Source organism: Panthera leo, chromosome D2 (genome assembly GCF_018350215.1).
Source record: "Panthera leo isolate Ple1 chromosome D2, P.leo_Ple1_pat1.1, whole genome shotgun sequence".
Classification (NCBI taxonomy): domain Eukaryota; kingdom Metazoa; phylum Chordata; class Mammalia; order Carnivora; family Felidae; genus Panthera; species Panthera leo.
This window is the reverse complement of record NC_056689.1, coordinates 33115150-33136294: the sequence shown is the minus strand read 5'-3', so window position 1 is coordinate 33136294 and position 21145 is coordinate 33115150. Positions and strand designations below refer to the sequence as shown.

The window sequence follows — 21145 nt, the reverse complement described above, 5'->3', positions numbered from 1 at the left end:
GGATAATACAATATGTGGCCTTTTGTATCTGGCTTGTTTGACTTAACATAATGTTTTCAGTGTATCAGCACTTTATTCTTTTTCATGCCCGAATAATATTCCATTGTTTGGATATAACCACACTTCATATATTTATCAGCTGAAGGATATTTGGTCATTTGTATTTTTTGGCTATAATGACTAATGCTGCTATGAGCATTTGTATACAAGTTTTTATACCAACATTTAAATTTCTCTTGGGTATATTCTACATATGGAATTACTAAGTCATGTGATAACTTTAGTTTAACATTTGAGGAATTGCCAAACTGTTTTCCAAAGTGACCATACATTTTACAATTCCATTTGCAATGTATGAGAGTTATAATTTCCTCACATCCTTGTAAATAATTTGTTCTTGTCCATTTTTTGTTTGTTTTTAAATTACATCCAAGTTAGTTAGCATAAAGTGCAATAATGATTTCAGGAGTAGATTCCAGTGATTCATCCCCTTTGTATAACACCAAGTGCTCATCCCAACAAGTGTCTTCCTTAATGTCCCTTACCCATTTAGCCCATCCCCCCACAGCCACTCCAGCAACCCTCAGATTGTTCTCTGTATTTAAGAGTCTCTTATGTTTTGTCCCCCCTCCCTGTTTTTATATTATTTTTGCTTCCCTTCCCTTATGTTCATCTGTTTTGTATCTTAAATCCCACATATCAGTGAAGTCATATGATACTTGTCTTTGTCTAACTGACTTATTTCGCTTAGCATTATACACTGTAGTTCCATCCACATTGTTGCAAATGGCAAGATTTCATTCTTTTTGATTGCCGAGTAATACTCCATTGTATATATATACCACATCTTCTTTATCCATTCATCAGATGACGGACATTTGGGCTCTTTTCATGCTTTGGCTATTGTTAATAGTGCTGCTATAAACATTGGGGTGCATGTGCCTCTTTGAAACAGCATACCTGTATCTCTTGGGTAAATACCTGGTAGTGCAATTGCTGGGTCATAGGGGAGTTGTATTTTTAATTTTTTGAGTAACCTCCATACTGTTTTCCAGAGTGGCTACACCAGTTTGCGTTCCCACCAGCAGTGCAAAAGAGATTCTCTTTTTCCCCATCCTCGCCAACATCTGTTGTTGCCTGAGTTAATTTTAGCCATTCTGACAGGTGTGAAGTGATATCTCATTGTGGTTTTGATTCACATTTCCCTGATGATGAGTGATGTTGAGCATCTTTTCATGTGTCTGTTGGCCATCTGTATGTCTTCTTTGGAGAAATGTCTGTCCATGTCTTATGCCCATTTTTTAATTGGATTATTTGTGTTTTGAGTGTTGAGTTACATAAATTCTTTTATATTTTGGATATTAACAACCCTTTGTCAGATATGACATTTGCAAATATTTTCTCCCATTCAGTAGCTTATTGTTTAGTTTTGTTGATTGTTCCCTTTGCTGTGCAGAAGCTTTTTATTTTGATGTAGTCCCAACAGTTTATTTTTGCTTTTGTTTCCCTTGCACAGGTGACATGTTTAGAAAAATTTTGCTGCAACTGATGTCAGAGAAATTATTGCCTGTGCTCTCTGCTAGGATTTTCATGGTTTCACATTAGGTCTTTAATCCATTTCTAGTTTATGTCTGTGAATGTTGCAACAAAGTGGTTCAGTTTGATTCTTTTGCATGTAGCTGTCTAGTTTTCCCAACACCATTTATTGAAGAGACCATCTCTTTCCTATTGCATATTCTTGTCTCCTTTGTTGAAGATTAATTGACCACATAATTGTGGGTTTATTTCTGTGTTTTCTATTCTGTTCTATTAATTTATGTGTATGTTTTTTGACCAATACCAGACTGTTTTGATTACTATAGCTTTGTAGTACATCTTGATAGTGGAGATTGTGATACCTCCAGTTTTGTTCTTTTTCAAGATTGCTTTGGCTATTGGAGGTCTTTTGTGGTTCCATACGAATTTTAGTATTATTCTAGTTCTGTAAAATAATGCTGCTGGCATTTTGATAGGGATTGCATTAAATCTGTAGATTGCTTTGGTAGTATGGATATTTCAACAATATTTGTTCTTCCAATTCATGAGCATAGAATATTTTTCCATTTCAGTTTTTTTCATCAGTGTTTTATAGTCCTCTTCAGTTTCTTTCATCAGTGTTCTACAGTTTTCTGTGTACAGGTCTTTCACTTCCTTAGTTAGGTTTATTCCTAGGTATTTTATTATTTTTGGTTAAATAGTAAATGGGACTGTTTTCTTCATTTCTTTCTGCTACTTCATTATGAGTGTATAGAAATGCAGTGGATTTGTGTATATTGATTTTGTATCCTGTGACCTTACTGAATTCATTTATCACGTCAAGTAGTTTTTTTGGTGGAGTCTTTAGGGTTTTTTATGTATAGTATCATGTCATCTGTAAATAATGAAAGTTTTCGTTTTTCCTTACCAATATGAATGCCTTCTATTTCTTTTTCTTGTCTGATTGCTGTGGCTAGGACTCCCAGTACTATGTTGAATAAAAATAGTAAGAGTGGACATCTTTGTGTTGTTCCTGATGTTAGGGAGAAAGCTTTCAGTTTTTCACCATTGAGTGTGATCATAGCTGTGGGATTATCATATATAGCCTTCATTATGTTGAGGTATGTTCCCTCTAAACCTACTTTGTTGAGGGTTTATATCATGAATGAATGTTGTACTTTGTGAAATGTTTCTTCTGCATCTGTTGAAATTATTAAGTGGTTTTTATGCTTTCTCTTGCTGATGTGATGTATCACAGTGATTGTTTTGCAAATATTGAACCACCCTTGAATACCAGGAATAAATCCCGCTTGATCCTGGTCAGTGAGTTTTTTAATGTACTATTGAATTTGGTTTGCTAATATTTTCTGGATGTTCATCAGAGATGTTGGCCTGTAGTTTTCTTTTTGTATAGTGTCTTTATCTGGTTTTGGTGTCAGGGTAATGTTGGCCTCATAGAAGCTTTTCTCCCTCTTCTACTTTTAGAATACTTTGAGAAGAATAGTTATTAACTCTTCTTGAAATATTCGATAGAATTCACTTGTGAAGCTCTCTGGTCCTGGACTTTTGTTTGTTGGGAGGGTTTTTTTTAATACGTTTATATTTATTTATTTATTTATTTATTTATTTATTTATTTATTTATTATTATTTTTAACGTTTTTATTTATTTTTGAGACAGAGCATGAGCAGGGGAGGGGCAGAGAGAGGGAGACACAGAATCTGAAGCAGGCTCTGAGCTGACAGCTCAGATGTGGGGCTAGAACTCACAGACTGTGATATCATGATCTGAGCTGAAGTCAGACGCCTAACCGACTAAGCCACCCAGGCGCCCCTATATTTATTTATTTAGAGAGAGAGAGAGTGAGTGAGTGAGCCAGGGAGGGGCAGAGAGAGAGGGAGAGAGAGAATCCAAAGCAGGCTCCATGCTGTCAGTGCAAAGCTCAATGCAGGACTCAAATTCATGAACCATGAGATCACAACCTGAGCCAAAATCAAGAGGTGGACACTTAACTGACCAAGCCACCAAGGCCCCCCTGTTGTGAGTTTTTTGATTACTGATTCAGTTTGTTTAAATTTTCTGTTTCTTCCTGATTCAGTTTTAGGAGGTTAATATGTTTCTAGAAATTTATCCATTTCTTCTAGTTTGTCCAATTTGTTGGCATGTAATTTTTCATAATATTCTTTTGCACTTCTTTGTATTTCTGTGGTGTTGATTGTTATTTCTCCTCTTTCATTTCTGTTTTTGTTTATTTGAGTTCTTTTTTTTATGAGTCTGGCTAGAGGTTTATCAATTTTGTTGAACTTTTCAAAGAGTCAGTTCCTGGTTTCATTGATCTGTTACATTGTTTTTGTAATTTCTGTTTCATTTCTTTCTGCTCTAATCTTTATTATTTTCTTCTTTCTGCTGGTTTGGGGTTTTGTTTGTTTTTCTTTTTCTAGTCCCCTTTAGATGTAAGGTTAGGTTGTGTATCTGAGATTTTTCTTGCTTTTGAAGTAGGTTTCTATTGATATAAACTTCCCTCTTAGGACAGCTTTTGCTGCATCTCAGTTTTTGTTTTCATTTGTTTCCACTTTTTTTTTTTTTTTTTTTACTGATTTCTTGGTTAACCCATTCATTGTTTAGTAGCATGTTATTTAACCTGTGTGTATTTGTTCTTTCCCGAGTTCTCCTTGTAATTAGTTTCTAGTTTCATAGTGTTGTGGTCAAAAAAGATGTTTGGTATGACTTTTTAATTTGTTGAGACTTGTTTTGTGGCCTAATAAGTGATCTATTCTGGAGAATGTTCCATGTGCCCTTGAATGTATATTCTACTATTTTAGGGTAGAATGTTCTGAATAGATCTGTTAGAGCTGTGTGGTCCAGTGTATCATCCAAACCAACTGTTATGTTGATTTTCTGTTTAAATGATCTATCCATTGATATAAGTGAGTGTAAAGTCTCCTAGTATTGTATTATTAGCAATTATTTCCTTTATGTTTGTTAGCTGCTTTATGTATTTGGGTCCTTCTATGTTGGGTGCGTAAATGTTTACAATTTCTATATCTTGTTGGATTGTCCCCTTTATGGTCATATAGTATCCCTCTTTGTCTCTTCTTACAGTCTTTGTTTTAAAATCTGTTTTATCCAATATAAGTATTGCTACTTAAGCTTTTTTTTACTTCCATTTGCACTATAAATGCTTTTCTACCCCTTCACTTTCAATCTGCATGTCTCTTAGGTGTGAAATGAGTCTCTTATAGGCAGCATATAGATGTGTCTTGATTTTTTTAGCCATTCTGTCATCCTCTGTTTTTTGTGTTTTTTTTTAATTGGAGTGTTAAGGCCACTTACATTCAAAATAATTGATAGGTATGTATTTATTGCACTTTGTTACTTGTTTTATGGTTGCCATTGTAGTTCTTTCTTTCTTGTTCTCTTCTCTCACGGTTAGCTGGCTTTCATCAGTGATATACTTGGATTCTTTTCTCTTTATTTTTTGCATGTATCTATTACCAGTTTTTGATTTGTGCTACGATGAGGTTTGTATATAACATCATATGCATACAGCAGTCTGTATTAAGTAGATGGCCACTTAAGTTTATGAAGTTTGAATCCATTCTTTTTAAAACAAATTTTTAAAAAAATTTTAAATTTTTATTTATTTTTAAAAGGGGGGGCGAGTAGGGGAGGGGCAAAGAAAGAGGGAGAGAGAATCTGAAGCAGGCTTCATGCTGTCAGTGCAGAGCCTGATGTGGGGCTCGAACCCACTAACCACGAGACCATGACTTGAGCTGAAATGAAGAGTTGGACGTTCAATGGACTGAGCCACCTGGGTGCCCCAAGTTTGAATACATTCTAAAAGCTTTAAATTTTTACTCCTCTCCCCTGCCACATTTTAGATATATGGTGTGATACTGTACATCCTTTTGTGAAACTCTTGACTAATTTTTTAAAAATTTTTTCTTCTAATGTTTATTTTTGAGAGAGAGACAGAGGGTGAGTGGGGGAGGGGCAGAGAGAGGAAAGGAGACACAGAATCAGAAGCAGGCTCCAGGCTCTGAGCTGTCAGCACAGAGCCCTATGCGAGGCTCAAACCCACGAGCCATGAGATCATGACCTGAGCCAAAGTAGGACACTTAACGGACTGAGCCACCCAGGTGCCCCTTGACTGATATTTATAGATAAGCTTAATTTTATTGCTTTTATGCTTCCTACTCTTCATACTTCTCCTTATGGTCTTTCATTTCCACAGAGTCTCCTTTAACATTTCTTATAGAGCTGTTTTAGTGATCATGAATTCCTTTAACTTCTGTTGTCTGGAAAGTATCTCTTTTTCTATTCTGAATGATAGCCTTGCTGGATAGTATATTCTTGGCTGCAGGTTGTTTGTTTGTTTGTTTGTTTTTCTCAGCTCTTTGAATACATCCTGCCATTCCCTCCTGCCTGCAAAGTTTCTGCTGAAAAATCTGCTTATAGCCTTAAGAGATTTCCCTTTTATGTAACTGTTTTCTCTTGCTGCTTTTAAAATTCTGTTTATTACTGCTTTCCATTTTAAGTACTACGTGTCTTAGCGTGGACCTCCTTGTTGATTTTGTTGGGGGCTCTCTGTGCTTCCTGGATCTGGATTTCTGTTTCCTTCCCGAGAACTGGGAAATTTTCAGCTATTATTTTTTCAAATGAATATTCTGCTTCCTTCTCTCTCTCTTTTCCTTCTGGAATTCATATAATGCAAATGTTACTACGTTTGATGGTGTTACTGAGTTCCCTTAGTCTGTTTTCATTTTTTTTTTTTCTTTTTCCTGTTCAACTTGGTTGCTTTCCATTACTGTGTCCTCCAAGTTGCTGATCTGTTCTCCTTCCCCTAGTCTACTATTTATTTCCCTCTAGTATATTTTTAACCTTACTTATTGAGTTGTTCATCTCTGATTCGTTCTTTTTTTTTTTTTTTTTATGTTTTGTATCTCTTTGTTGAGGGTCTCACTAAGATCCTTCACTTTGTTCTCAAGTCTAGTATGACTATTACTTTACTTACTTATTTTTAAATATTATTCCTTTTTTCTTTATTTATTTTGAGAAAGAGCGTGCGAGTGGGGAAGGGCAGAGAGAGAGGGAGAGAGAATTCCAAGTAGGCTGTCATTGTCAGTGGAGAGCCTGATGCAGGGCTGGAACCCATGAACTGTGAAATCATGACCTGAGCCAAAGTCAGACACTTAACCGACCGAACCACCCAGGTGCTCCTATGACTATTACTTTAAATTCTTTATCAGGGATATTATTTATCTCTGTTTTGCATAGGTATCTTGTGATTTTGTCCTGTTCTTTCATTTGGGACACACTCCTCTGTCTCCTTATTTTGTCTAACTCTGTCTGTTTCTTTGTGTTAGGTAAGTCAGCTATGTCTCCCACTCTGGAAAACAGTGGCTTTGTGAAAAAGAGGTCCTATAGTACCCTGCAGTGCACTGTCCCCTGTTCATCAGAACCCAGTGCTTTAGGGATGTTTTCTATGTGTGTTGCATGTGCCCTACTGTTGTGGCTGAGCCACACTGCTTTTAGTCCGGTTGTCTGCAATGGCACTCTCTGCCTGTTGTGGGCAGGTTTTGGTCTCTGTGTTGTTAGTGACCTAGTCTAGGGCCACCTTGGGCTTGAGTTGAGTCAGACCAGACATTTGCCAGAGATGGAGTAGCACTGAACTGCAGGGTGCTTTCCCTGTGTTGTGCCCTGAGAAGCTTTTGTTGGTGGGTAGGGCCTGTAGTCAGACCGATGTCTGCCCCCAGCCCACTGCTGGGCCATAGTTGGACTGGTACGTGTATTTATCTTCATCTCTCCCTGGGGCAGGAGTCACTTTGTAGTGGTAGAGGTCCCCATCAGGGCTACTTGCACACTTCCAGGCTTGTGGCACTGCTTTGGATGGACTCTGGCCAAGGGTCTATTGGAAGTGCAGGTCCGCAAGAAAAAGCAGGCTGGGATTCATGGTGCCTGCAAGATCTACACTGGTTTGCTGTGGGAGAGAGCTTGAAGACCATGAGAAAACTGCCCAGACTGGAATGGAAGGGTGGGTCCATATAATAGCTCGGTGAGTAGGGGGAGGGTTCAGAGGGCACTGTTAATAAGGTCCATGCAGGTGTGCTGTGAGAGGGGACCTGAGGCTGCTTGGGATGGAGGGGGTATGTCTGCAGAAGAATGTCTGGCGGAGCTCTCACTGTTAGCAGGAGAGTGTTCTGCTGCCCTGGTTCCCATAGGTGTCTGTGAATCCAGGCTGGGGAAGGGGGCAGGGGAAGGAAATGGCTCTTAGAGAAGTCCCCCTCAAATCCCTGCCCCTCCAGCTCATGTACTGAGATTAGTAAAAAAAATCTCCTTCCTGTATACCCAGGCATTTTTAAAAAATTTTAAAACACTTTTATTTATTTTTGAGAGAAAGAGCATGAGCAGGGAATGGGCAGAGAGAGGGGGAGACACAGAATCCAAAGTAGGCTCTAGGCTCTGAGCTGTCAGCACAGAGCCTGACACGGGGCTTGAACCCACAAACTGTCAGATCCTGAGCTGAAGTAACTGAGCCGAAGTAACTGACTGAGCCACCCAGGCGCCACCCACCCCAGGTGGCATTCTTTTTTTTTTTTTTTTTTTTTTTCAGGTGGCATTTTTCAAACTGCCTCTTCTATGCTGTGTGTCAGCTGGGCTCTTCAGTGCACTGTCTCTTTAAGGGCGGAGATTCAGTTTCCTTCTGCCCTCAGACTCTCCCAGAGCTGAGCTTGCCGATTTTTAAAGTTCCAGGTGGTAAGCCCACTGATTAGAAGAACATGAGAATCCATGCCCCTTTGGTTTTCAAAGACAGATGTTCTATTATAGGGATTCGTCTCACCCATACAGGCCCCGTATGCATGGTGTGCCTTGTGTGGAGGTCTGCTCCTCTCCCCTCTCCACTCCACTGCTTCCCTCCCTCCCACAGGCAGTCTCACAGTCTTTTTGGCTCCCTACCACATCTCAGCCCTTCCTACCCTCTTCCATGTGTCCTCTTCTCTACATTTAGCAGTGGAGAGTCTGTTCTGCAAGTCCTTGGGTCATTTTCTGGGTTATTTACACTGATTTTGATATTATCTAGGTGTGCCCGTGGGACAAGGTGAGCCTAGGATCCTCATATTCTGCCATCTTCCTCAGAAGTCCCTGGTTGCTTGTGCTTTAGCTATCTAAGAAACTATTGCCTAATGCAAGGTCACAAAGATTTATACATGTGTTTTTTCCTAACAGTTTTATAGTTTTATCTGTTATGTTCAGGTCTTTGATCCATTCTGAGTCAATTTTGTATATGAGGTAGAGGTCCAACTTCATTCTTTTCATGTGGATATTCAATTGTCCCAGCATCATATATTTAATTTTTTTTTTAATGTTTATTTATTTTTGAAAAATTTTTTTAAACGTTTATTTATTTTTGAGACAGAGAGAGACAGAGCATGAACAGGGGAGGGTCAGAGAGAGAGGGAGACACAGAATCTGAAACAGGCTCTAGGCTCTGAGCTGTCAGCACAGAGCCCGACGCGGGGGTCGAACTCACAGACAGCGAGATCATGACCTGAGCTGAAGTCAGATGCTTAACCGACTGAGCCACCCAGGCACCCCACCAGCATCATGTATTTAAAAACTACTCTTCCCTATTGAATTGTCTGGGTAATCTTTATTGTGAATATTGAGAATTAAGGTGCTTTATATCTTTGTAAACACTTATCAAGGATAGTTTAAACATTCCTTCTTATTGTGAAATTTGGGGCACCTGGGTAGTGCAGTGGGTTGAAAGATTTTTTTTCCAATATCATTTCTTCCTTCCTCCAAGACATCTTTATCCTTTCCATCACAATCACTTTCCTTATGTCGGTAAGTTTGCCTTCACCACGTTCCTCTGGCTGCATAGCTAGAGTTTCTTGACCTGCACAAGTGGAAGCATTCCCCTTGTCATTTTTTTTCTATATCACCATTTAAGTTTGATTTGAATTTTACTTAGAGCATTATTACTTTCCCTTTTTCTGCTGTACATTGTCTTTGTTAGCCATTTGCCTCTTCCAGCTATTCATTTTTGTAAAATATCACATGAGTTTTCACTGGGAGATAAGGAGGCAACACAACTACATACTTTGGTGTCTGTGCATGAATTAACAGATGTGCAATGACCAATCACTGATAGACTTTGAAAGAAGTGATATGATTGGTCATTCATCATGATGTGCAATTGTTACTTACATCGTAATTTGTGGACTAAAGTGCTAGCAGCAACATTTGTACTTTATGCAATTTCTCATAGTCAATATGTTTTGGTGACTGAAATTTAAACTATGTTGTTGGAACTTTGGTGTTAATGAGTAGCTAAACCATTAGATGTGTGCCTTTTGGAACTGTGCAAAAGCAGGATAGCCTATATTTAAATTGCTTCATTAAGTTGCCATTTATTCCATGGTAATCTACAATTTCCTTGGTATTCATTATATTACTAAAAGGTCTTGTATGTATCTTTTTCTTTCCTGATCTGTGTTTATTCTCATCTGCCTAACCCTCACAGGATCTTTCAGGCTATGTGATACAGTTTTACTTAATAGGTTGATTCAACCCAATGTGTCTACAATATAAGGAGTAAAATATCCAGAGTAATAATAATTCACATAGGACTTGGACTTTGCTGTGGGCAACACTCTTTTAATTATGTTTTTCTTTCATTTCATTGGTAGTGCTCTTTAAATTACATTCTCCTTTTATTGTGTCATATTGGGATACAAGGAGGGAGCTAAGGGAAGGCATCATTCTCCTTAATTTATAAATAAGAAAACTGAGATTGTATTCAGAATTACATATATTGTAACTAAGAAAGCTAGAATTTAAACTCAGACCAGACACTTTTTTACTCTTTTGCTGCTTCCCACTGGGACATTGTCATTACCGATTAAAATTGTAGGAAGATATTTTATTAAAATTGATTGGGAGTTTCCCAGAAGTTGGGGCTTTGGAAAACATGAGTCTTGATTTAAATTCCAAAGATAAGTGTTTAGTAAAAATTAATAATAGAAATCTCAAAACTCTAATTCTATAATATTTTAATTCTAAACATTTAAAAATTCTGATTCAAATTTTAGTTTAAGTTATATATTAGAGGAAAACATGTATCTCAAAATTTGCTAAAAGAAGGCATATTGACTAAGGTTCTTAAATATATAGTAGCTATCCTTAGTTTTTTATCCTTGGTTCCTTAGGAACTGTCATTAATTTCAACTGCTTTGCTTCTAATTTCTCTAGAAGTACCTAACCATATCATGTAAGAGGCCAAAATAGGACTTACAGATTTTTTGAATAGTAATCTTGATTTTTTTTTAATGCATGCTTTCTTCCTCTTCTTCAGGTAGCAAATTACGGAGTTGGAGGACAATATGAACCCCATTTTGATTTTGCACGGGTAAGTTTAAAAAAAAAAAAAAGGAGAATGTAGGAGTTCTAACTGAAGCTTAGGCATGACATGTTAATTCTGTTCTTTTAGTAGTAAAAATTCATAGCCTGTTTGCAATTTGTGGAAGCATGGTGGAATAGACATTCTATAAAATCTTTTTAGCAGTAACAAAACAAAACAAAACCCCTAGATGTTAAAAAAAATTTAGGATACTTTTAAATGCATTGCTGAGACTGGAAGAAAGTAAAGGAAATTCCCAATTCCCAAAATGAACAAAGAAAACCTAGAAACTAAAATTAGAGTTAAAGGGGGGCTGGGCCAAAAAAGCTGAAGCTGAAAGCATTTGTCTCCAGGAATCTAGAGCTTTGAGGATTGATGGCTGTGTGAGAGGACCTGCCACTGTGCAGGCTACTGAACTTGAGACCGATGCATAAAACCTGAATCTCCAAAAGGATTATACCCTCAGAGAAAGAAAGAATAGCCTTGAAAAGAATCTGCTTGGAGTCAGGAGCCTTAAGGAGAGTTGCCTCTCATCATCCAGGTGGGCATGGAATGTGTATGAGAGCCTCTTCTGGGAGTTTGAAAGCCTAGGCCTGCTCTCACGTGAACCTTTTATTTTGAATTTCACTACCCTGAAAGAGGAGAAATTAAAGTTGTTCATTTAGGTAGTGCTTCTTGGTACCTGGCAGAGACAAACTCATGTCCTCCCTGAAGACAGGCATCTTTATTCTAGTACCTCAAGAGTTTTAAAGATTAAGGTCAGCCAAATACAAACTCATTAAAAAAAAAAACTGGTAATAAGACACCATTGGTGAGACTAAAGTGACCAACAGATTTAGAAGCCCCAGGATGTTAGGTACTTGAATAATCAGAGAATATAAAATAACTGTATAGTAGTTTTAAAAATAAAAGGATAAAAATTAATAAACTCTCAAAATGATTTAACATATTTGAAAAACAAATAGAAGCTCTAGGTAGAAAAAAGTAATTGTTGAAAATTTAAAGTTTGATGGATAAATTAAAACAGATTAGAGAGGGGTGCCTGGGTGGCTCAGTTGGTTGAGCATCCAACTTCGGCTCAGGTCATGAATTCATGGGTCCTAGGTTCAAGCCCCACATTGGGCTCTGTGCTGATAGTGCAGAGCCTGCTTGGGATCCTGTCTCTCCTCTCTCTCTCTCTCCGTCCCTCCCCCACTCATGCTTTCTCTCTCAAATAAATAAACTTAAAAAACAGAGACAGTTGAAGTGCATTAGTGAATGAATTGGTAAATCTGAAGAAATTATAAGAATACATTAAGAGACAAGATAAAAAATACAAAACAGATGTAGAGAGACACTGGAGAATATATAATATGAAAGCAGTTTGCTAAAAAGCTGTCCTTTACCAAGTACTACTCTTGCTTAAGATTAATAAATATTAACCTTACTTTTTTCACATTAAGCTATAAATTATACATTATACAAGTATACAAGTCCTCATTAAGCTTTATCATAAATACATGAATTCTAAGAACTGTCTCTGGCATTTTAATAAACTTCTTGATCTACTGTCATTTTAAAAATAAGAGTACATTTTTTTGAAGGAAAACAGCCTATATTGTGTCATGGCCCTTGACTAGCTTAAATCCCAGAATTGTACTCTTTTTCTATGTAGGCCAGCAAGGAATATATTTTTAGTCTTTCCCTTCTTTTTTCAATTATTGAAAAATGTCTGAGAGTCTTGAATGATGTGAAAGAGTACAGTTCAAGCTCTGATATTAGTGCAACTAAATTTTTTTCTTAGTTTTTTATTTTGAAATAATTACAGATTCCTAGGAAGTTGCAAGGAAATGTACAGGGAGGTCCTGTGAACCCTTCCCTCAGCCCCCCCCCCCCCCCATGTTAACATCTTGCATTACTGTAGTTGACTATCAAAACCAAGAAATAAGCATTGGCACAAGACACGGAGCTATTTCATATTTCACCAGTTCTATTTGCACTAATTTTGTGTGTATCTATGCAGTTTTATTACATGTGTAACTTTGTGAAAGTACCACACAATCAGGATGCATAACTGCACCATGACTGCAAGACTCCCTTACAGTCCTGCTCTTATAGCTGCGCATACCCTTCTGCTTCCCATCCCTTAACTGCTGGTAGCTGCTAATCTGTTCTTTGTAATTATCATTTCAGAAATGTTATATAGATGTTATATGCAGTATGTATCTCTTTTCACTCAGCAGCATAATTCCTCTGAGGTTAGTGGAGTTCTTAAAGAATGTGTCAGTAGTGTGTTCTTTTTTATTGCTCAGTAGGAGTTTACAGTATAGACACACCACAGTTGGTTAATTGTTCATCCTTTGAAGGACAGTAAGGTAGTTTCCAGTTTGGGGCTATTACCAATAAAGATGTGTATAAATTTCTGTGTGAAAAATACATTTTCATTTTTCTGGGATAACTGCCAAGAGACTGTATTATATTTTAATTTAGATTTAAATAGCTAGATGTGAATTGTCCAGCCAGATTAAAGTGCTGACTGTACAAAAGAATGACAAGCATAGTAGCAGTAAACATTTGAATGGACCATGAGTTCAATTTAAATCTCAAGGTAAATTCTTTACCTGCAGAGAATAGAGTTCATGAATGTAGCTAAGAGGCTCTTTCCCCCCTGCCCCTTTGGAAGCTAAAACTATAGGCATTAATTAATAATCTGTGGATAGTAGATACTGATTTTCGTTATTTAGGCTAATAAATATAGGTCCCCCCCTACCCCCAGTGGTCTTATCAAAAGTATTCACTGTACAATCTGAGTCAACAACCAACAAGTATTTGAGTGCTTGCTGTATATCATGCACTAGACATTATAAACGAACCTTTTGGGTTTTTTTGGCATACCCTTAAGCATATTACTGGTATTTAGTGCCACTGGATAATTTGCATTCCTGAATTTTATACCATTGAATTTGTTGTGTTTTATTCACAGAAAGATGAACCAGATGCTTTCAAAGAGCTGGGGACAGGAAATAGAATTGCTACATGGCTGTTTTATGTAAGTTATAGCTAAAAAAAAATTTTTTTTTTGCTAAAATTTTTAAGTTGGGATTTTTATCACATGATGTTTATTTTGATGTTCAGATGTCTGTTTTCCTTAGCTCTTATTTAACATCCTAATTTAAAGTTTTTACAACTGAGTAAGTGGAGGGTTTTTGCATTTGTAACTTTTTCAGATAGTAATTTTAACTTATTACTAACAGTCTCAGGGCACCTGGGTGGCTCAGTCTGTTGAGCATCTGACTCTTGATTTTGGCTCAGGTCATGATTTCACGCTTTGTGAGTTTGAGCCCCATATTGGGCTCTGCGCTGACAGTGCAGAGCCTGCTTGGGATTCTCTCTCTCTCTCTCTCTGTTTCTCCCCCATTTGTGCTCTTCTCTCTCTCTTTAAATAAATAAATAAATAAACTTAAAAATATAAAAAAATTAATATTACTAACAGTCTATTTGGAGACAATCATTGTGGATATTTTGGTGTATGGACTGTTCATATGTGTATATAGGCATCTCTGTATATATTCACACACATTTAATAAGCTTTCCTTTTGAATTTTTTATTGATACATATAAGAAAAGTATACAAATCCTAAGTACTATAACCTGAAATTTTCACAAAGTGAATACATCTGGTGTAAGCAGCTAAATCTAGAAAGCACGTTATAGCATCCTGGAAGCCCCATTAAGGGTAACCATTTTCACATTGGTTAGTAAAATTTCAAAACAGTATGATCATTATTTTTAAAATTGTTTATATACCGGGGCACCTGGTGGCTCAGTTGGTTAAGAGTCTGACTCTTGATTTCTGCTCAGGTCATGGGCTCACAGTTGGTGAGTTCAAGTCCCTCACTGTGAGTTCCCTGCTTGGGAATCTCTGCCTGCCCCCTGCTCGTGCACCTGCACGCTCTCTCTTTCCCAAAAGAAATTAAACTTTGGTCATAATATTTGCCCCAGTTATCTTTTGTTGCATAACAAATCACCCCAAAACTGAATAGATTAAAATAACTTTTTATGTCTCATGGTTGTAAGGTGGGCTTCACTCCTGGTTCTTGCTGTGGATCATTCATGCATCTGTAGTCAGTTGATGACTGGCACTGGGGTCATCTTGAAGGCTGAGGTTGAGGCTGGCTTTGGCCAGAGTACCTGCATGTGGTCTGGGCTTCCTCCCAGCATGGTAACTAGATTGCAAGAGCAAGTATCTCTGCAAAAAGCAAGGCTGAAGTGCATGGCATTTTTATTACCTACCTTCAGAAGTCAAATAATGTCACTTCTCCTGGCTTTTATTAGTCAAGGCAATTACAAAGATCTGCCAAGTTTCAAGGGGAGGAGATATGGACCCTACCACTCAATAAGAATGTCTGTGTCACGTAAACAGAACATGTAGGACAGGGAATACTGGGAAATAGTATATTTGGAAAATATAACCTTCTACAATGTTGTAACCTTTGTTAACTTCAAAAGATGAATTTGAAGTCTAGACATAAATTTTGCTTATTTCATTGTTTTGTCCACCCCCTAACCCATTTGAATGATATGAAAATGGCATCTCTTTTTGCTGTTTATCTCACTCCCTACCAAAATTTGTGTATCTCTGCTCAGTCTCATTTTCCTTCTTCATTGCTTCCTGCTACCTTCCCTATTTGTCTTTTACTTTTTTCTTCCATTCTTCTCTCTCTCCTTCCCTCTTTGCAACCCACCTTTTCACCTTCCTACCTCATCACCCTCCTTCCCTCTTACAACCTTATCTGTTTCTAAAAAGATTTAAGATACCATAAAAAAAGGATTTAAGCACTGTAATAAAAAGGATTTAGGATTAAAAAAGAATTTGAGACATATAATGTTAGTTAAAGATGAGAGAGAATTATTACAAAGGGAAAACCAGGAGAGACGATGATACATTATACAAAATTCATGCTGTGAAATCTTGTATACTTTTTAGAAGTGAATTCTCCATAATTGTACCAATTTATATCCTACCTTTAAGCGTGATATGTTTAACCTTTTGGTCTGTACATCTTTCACTTATTATATTGGCAGTTATTGTGGTTTTAGTTTGTATTATTAGAGAGGTTGGTCATCTCTTCTGATGTTTGAGACATTAAACATTTTTTTTTGCTTTTATGAATATTGATGCTATACATTATTTGGTCCAATATCCATAAATATTAGATTATTTGACCATTAGATTATATGTTTGATTATTATATTCTATCTTAATTATATAGCATTTTGATTAGATCAGTAATTTTGCCCCCCACCCCCTGCCATTGTTTAAGTATTGTCCTACATGGTCCATTTAGCACAACTTTTTCATTTCTTCAAAGTTAGCTCTTTGCTCCAGTGGATGTATTCATCATAGTACAATATCCTTCTTTATCTCAGTGCTTTTATTTTTATTTAAACTGTGTCCGATATTAAGATCAAATTCTATTTTCTTTGGTATAGCATTTGCCTGGCAATCTTTTTGTTTCAAGGTTTCTTGTTTTAGATGTGACTCTTGGATATAGCACAGTTGGGTTTTGCTTTGTGATACAGTCTTTGTATATACGTTCTACTTACGTTGCTTGTGAAAAAATCTTCACTGCATGATTGGTTTCCTGTCTCATTTTGTCCATGTGATCCCTTAATTTGGAAGATTTGTGTTTTACATTTAAAAATTCCAAATTTTAATTCTGGTATAATTAACGTACAGTGTGATATTAATTTCAGCTCTACAATTTAGTGATTCAACACTTACATACAACACCTGGTGCTTATCACAAGTGCACTCCCAAATCCCCTTTACCTGTTTACCAGAGTGGAGGGGGGATGGATGGGTAAATCATCGGTTTGTTCTCTACAGTTAGAAGTCTGTTTCATGGTTTGTCTCTTTTGTTCCTTTGTTTCGTTTCTTAAATTCCACATATGAGTGAAATCATACAGTATTTGTCTTTCTCTGGCAGACTTATTTTGCTTAACATAATACTCTCTAGATCCATCCATGTTGTTGCAAATGGCAAGCTTTCATTTTGTATGGCTGAATAATATTCCGTTGTATATATAGACCACATCTTCCTTATCCTTTCATCAGTGGACACTTGAGCTGTTTCCATAATTTGGCTGTTGTAAATAATGCTGCGATAAACATAAGGGTGCCTACATCCTTTTGAATTAGTGTTTTCATTTTCTTTGGGTAAATACCCAGTAGGAGCACCTGCTATAAATACTGTAGACATTAAAGCTGAGCAATGAACAAAATAGATGAAAATTCCTGCCCCCATGGAGATTATATTCTAGTGCAATAAATACATAATTATACCCTTGTATTACTTGATTTGATTTTAAATCCTTTTTTTTTTTTTTTTTTAACCTCTGGCTATAAAAGAAGTAGCTATAAAAGACATCCCTATCTCCCTTCCTGACTTTATCATTTCTTTTACTTTTATTTTTTTTAAATATAAGTATATAAACCTAGAATAGAACAGCATCTTTGTTTGTTTAAAAACTGAGTAGCATGGGGGCACCTGGGTGGCTCAGTTGGTTGAGCGTCCAACTCTTGGTTTCGACTCAGGTCATGACCTCACAGTTTCGTGGGTTTGAGCCCTGTATTGGGCTGAGCACTGACAGTGTGGATGGAGCCTGCTTGGGATTCTCTCTCTCTCTGCCGCTCCCTCACTCACATTGTCTCAAATAAATAAGTAATAAATAAATATAAAAAAACCTGAATAGCCTGCACAAACTATCTATGTAAATAGAAGTCCAGATGTTCTCATATCCTCTGCAGTATCATGCCTTCCTCACAATGGCATATTTAACTTTATTATAACAGTGCTTCTGATAATACTGTCTGCAATTCTTACAGATGAGTGATGTGTCAGCAGGAGGAGCCACTGTTTTTCCTGAAGTAGGAGCTAGTGTTTGGCCCAAAAAGGTAAACTTGGTTCATTTGTTTTGTGGGTCTGTTTTTTTTTCCCTGAGGAAGAGATGCACCTTTGTTTCACAGTCTAATTAATGAATAACATTTTTAAAGATAGAGATAATGTAGTCCTTAAGTATATTAGGTAAAATTTTAAATATGTTTATGGTACACTTTACAATGATTACCTAGAAATAATGAACAACCAAGGATTAGTACTCAAAAGTTTGCATTTCTGAAATGGGTTCCATATGATGGAACCTCCATCTTACTACTGTAAGATTTGTTAGCTTTGTTTTGGCAAATCCCCTTTGTCAGGCAGCTTTGTGGTATTGACATTTTCATGTGATCACCAAAATTTTGTAAATGATTTAGTCATATTTTCAGAATTTTATTAGAGAAGCTATAATGCTGCCATGGAGGAGTAATTCCACAGGAACAGAGGAAAATTTAATTACTACAAAAAGTGATAACCTATATCTTATTTGGAGATAATTTTGTATTATTCTCCACAGGGAACTGCTGTTTTCTGGTATAATCTGTTTGCCAGTGGAGAAGGAGATTACAGTACACGGCATGCGGCCTGTCCAGTGCTAGTTGGAAATAAATGGGGTAAATATTTCCTATATTCTCTTTTGTCTCATATTTTGAAATTAGGGTAGTCTATATCTTAAAAAGAAAACAAAACTCCTAACACTGAAAGGGATTCAACCAACCAAGTTTCTGATTTTAATATAAATTTACTTTCAATAGATCAGAATTCTGATGACAGATTTTAACAGTAGTCCCGCTTCTTGACTCAAAGTTGAATAAGACAGTGTCTTTCCCTCAAGGAGTGTACAGTTGTCTGAGACACACTAATGGATAAATCAGAATATAGTGTAGTACACGCTAATACAGAGATGTATACAGAAGATGATGACTCCTTATAGTTGGGAGGCTTCTTCAAAGCTTAATTTTAAAATTTGGTCTTGAAGAGAGAGCAGTATGTTTTCCAGGCATGTCAGGGACCAGGGCCAGGACTAGTGTGAGGCTAGAGAGGCACTCAGGGTCAGGGTCATGCTAGTTTTTAATGTGGCCAGTCATAAAGAAATAGAAGCAGGTGAATTTATTTTTATACATATCATTTAACCCCATAAATCCTTTTCAATATGTGTCACTAGCCACATTTCAGGTACTTAGTAGCCACATGTGTCTAGTGGCTACTGTCTCAGGCATAGCAGGACTAAGGAGTGACACCTGATTGTTAGGATTTTAAAAATCTTCTTTGATGATTATAATGTTTGAGAATCACTGGACTAGAATGAGGCTAGTGGAGATCAGTTTAGAAGGCTCTTTTACATTGTCTAAGTGGGTGATGATGAAAACCTGGACTATGGTAGTAGCAAAAGGATTGGAGAGTAAAGAGACTGAAGAGATATATAAGGAAAAGTGGCAGGCTTTGATGAATGATAGATGGGATATAGGAGTTGAGAAAGATAAGAGTAATTATGGGTCCTAGTTTACTTTGTACATGTTGAAGCCATCGATTGGGTTCTATGATAAAGAAGGAGTAGAAAATTCTGTTTGAGTTACATTAAAAAGCAGTATCTTGGAATCAAGGAAATTTAATGAGCACATAATAGTAGTGATTGATTGTAGAATTGTTCCTGTACGGTGGAGGCTTTGTGTTCATCTCTAAAATGTCCCTGTATTAGAGATAGTATTTTTGCAAACAGGTAAAACAATGTTCTGTCTCTACCTACATCTTCATTCCAATTGCATTTCATTTCAAGATTTACATTAAATATCAGAAACTTTAGGAAATGCACATACGTAGACTCTCATGTGCTTCCAACATTTAGCGGAGTTTTGTGTGTGTGTGTTTTTTTTTTTTTTTTAAATAGAGTGCCTAGGTACCATCTGCCTTCATCTTATTTTGGTCTTGAACTTTTAGCTCATGTAAAAACTTTGTTATAGGCCTAGTTCTTACAAGTGAATTAAACTTTAGATAGTGGAGAATATTAATGTATTTTTTTCTCTCACAGTATCTAATAAATGGCTCCATGAACGTGGACAAGAATTTCGAAGACCATGCACCTTATCAGAATTGGAATGACAAATAGGCTTCCCTTCCTCTCCTGCTATACTCTAATGTGTCTGATATGCACATTTCCCAGTCTTAACTTTCAAGAGTTTACAATTGACTAACACTCCATGATTGGTTTCAGTCATGAACCTCATCCCATGTTTCATCTGTGGACAATCACTAACTTTGTGGGGTTTTTTTCCTTTTAAAAGTAACACTAAATCACCATATTGTACATATAAACCTTTAAAGTTCAGTTGGTATCACAGAGGATAAAGCAAGGTAGAGTTAAAAAATAAGGAATTTTTACATTTATATCTTAAAGAACTTCTTGGTTGGATTAAAAAAAAAACACTTTATGCATCTGATTATAGTATTTCACTACATCTCAGTTGGTAGGGGGTAGGCTAGAATGGGCCATGTGATTATAAGCCTTATAGTTTGGACCTAGGTATTACATTTACCTAGTCTTATTTTCTGGATCTGCCTAAAGACTAGGAGTAAGCTAGACCTCTAATCTGGGTTCCATTTGATGTTTACCCCTCCATATGCTATTCTAAGTTGATTTTTTTCCTCTCAAATCTTTTTAAAGAAAGTATACTGTATTTTACCAATCCCATTCTTCTCTCACAGCTCCTCTGTGGTGAATCAAATCTGCTTGAGTTAAAATAATTTGATTAAAAATGTTTTTTATTGCAAAGCCCTATATAACAACAGTGGGCCTTCTTAACTAAAATGATCATTAGTCTGTTTATTTCTCCCTTAAAATTTGCTGTTTTTTGTAATGCTAATACCTTGCCTCTTATTCCTGCTATAGCAGGGTGATGATATTGGTGTTCTGGTAAAATAAATATCGTGCCTTAGGAGACTGGAAATTTTAAAATGTACAAGTCCTTTTAATGATGAGGGAATTGATAAAAAAAAAAGAAGAATCTTTTTTCTAAAAAAGCCAAAATGTCTGTTTTTTTTCACTTCTGAAATGTGTTGTGACAACAATGACCTATTTATGATCTTAAATCTTTTTTTAAAAATGTTTCTGTTTTCTGTGTGGTATTTTTCTTATTTGAATATGAATGCATACTCTAGTGACAACAGGTGATTTCTATGGATGTGTGTGTGTGTGTGTGTGTGTGTGTTTTTTAACACAGAGGACTTAGATCTATCCCTTTGGTTTTCATTCACTTTCATGTCACACTGTTCTGGTAGAACTCTGAACTTTCAGCCATTCAATCAATCAG

At 36.6% G+C, this 21145-nt stretch overlaps 1 protein-coding gene across 4 annotated transcripts in view; it reads left to right on the top strand.

Annotated features, from left to right (window-relative positions):
- The window catches only part of P4HA1 (prolyl 4-hydroxylase subunit alpha 1), an 89449-nt gene extending 68506 nt beyond the window's left edge, over positions 1-20943 (top strand). For all 4 annotated transcript variants that reach the window (XM_042908428.1, XM_042908427.1, XM_042908430.1 and 1 more), the window contains exons 11-15: positions 10873-10926; positions 13880-13945; positions 17786-17854; positions 18355-18451; positions 19867-20943. In XM_042908428.1, the coding sequence (XP_042764362.1) occupies positions 10873-10926; positions 13880-13945; positions 17786-17854; positions 18355-18451; positions 19867-19937 (357 nt within the window). In that variant the 3' untranslated portion in view covers positions 19938-20943. The remainder of the gene's footprint in view (positions 1-10872; positions 10927-13879; positions 13946-17785; positions 17855-18354; positions 18452-19866) is intronic.
- The last annotated feature ends 202 nt before the right edge of the window (positions 20944-21145 follow it).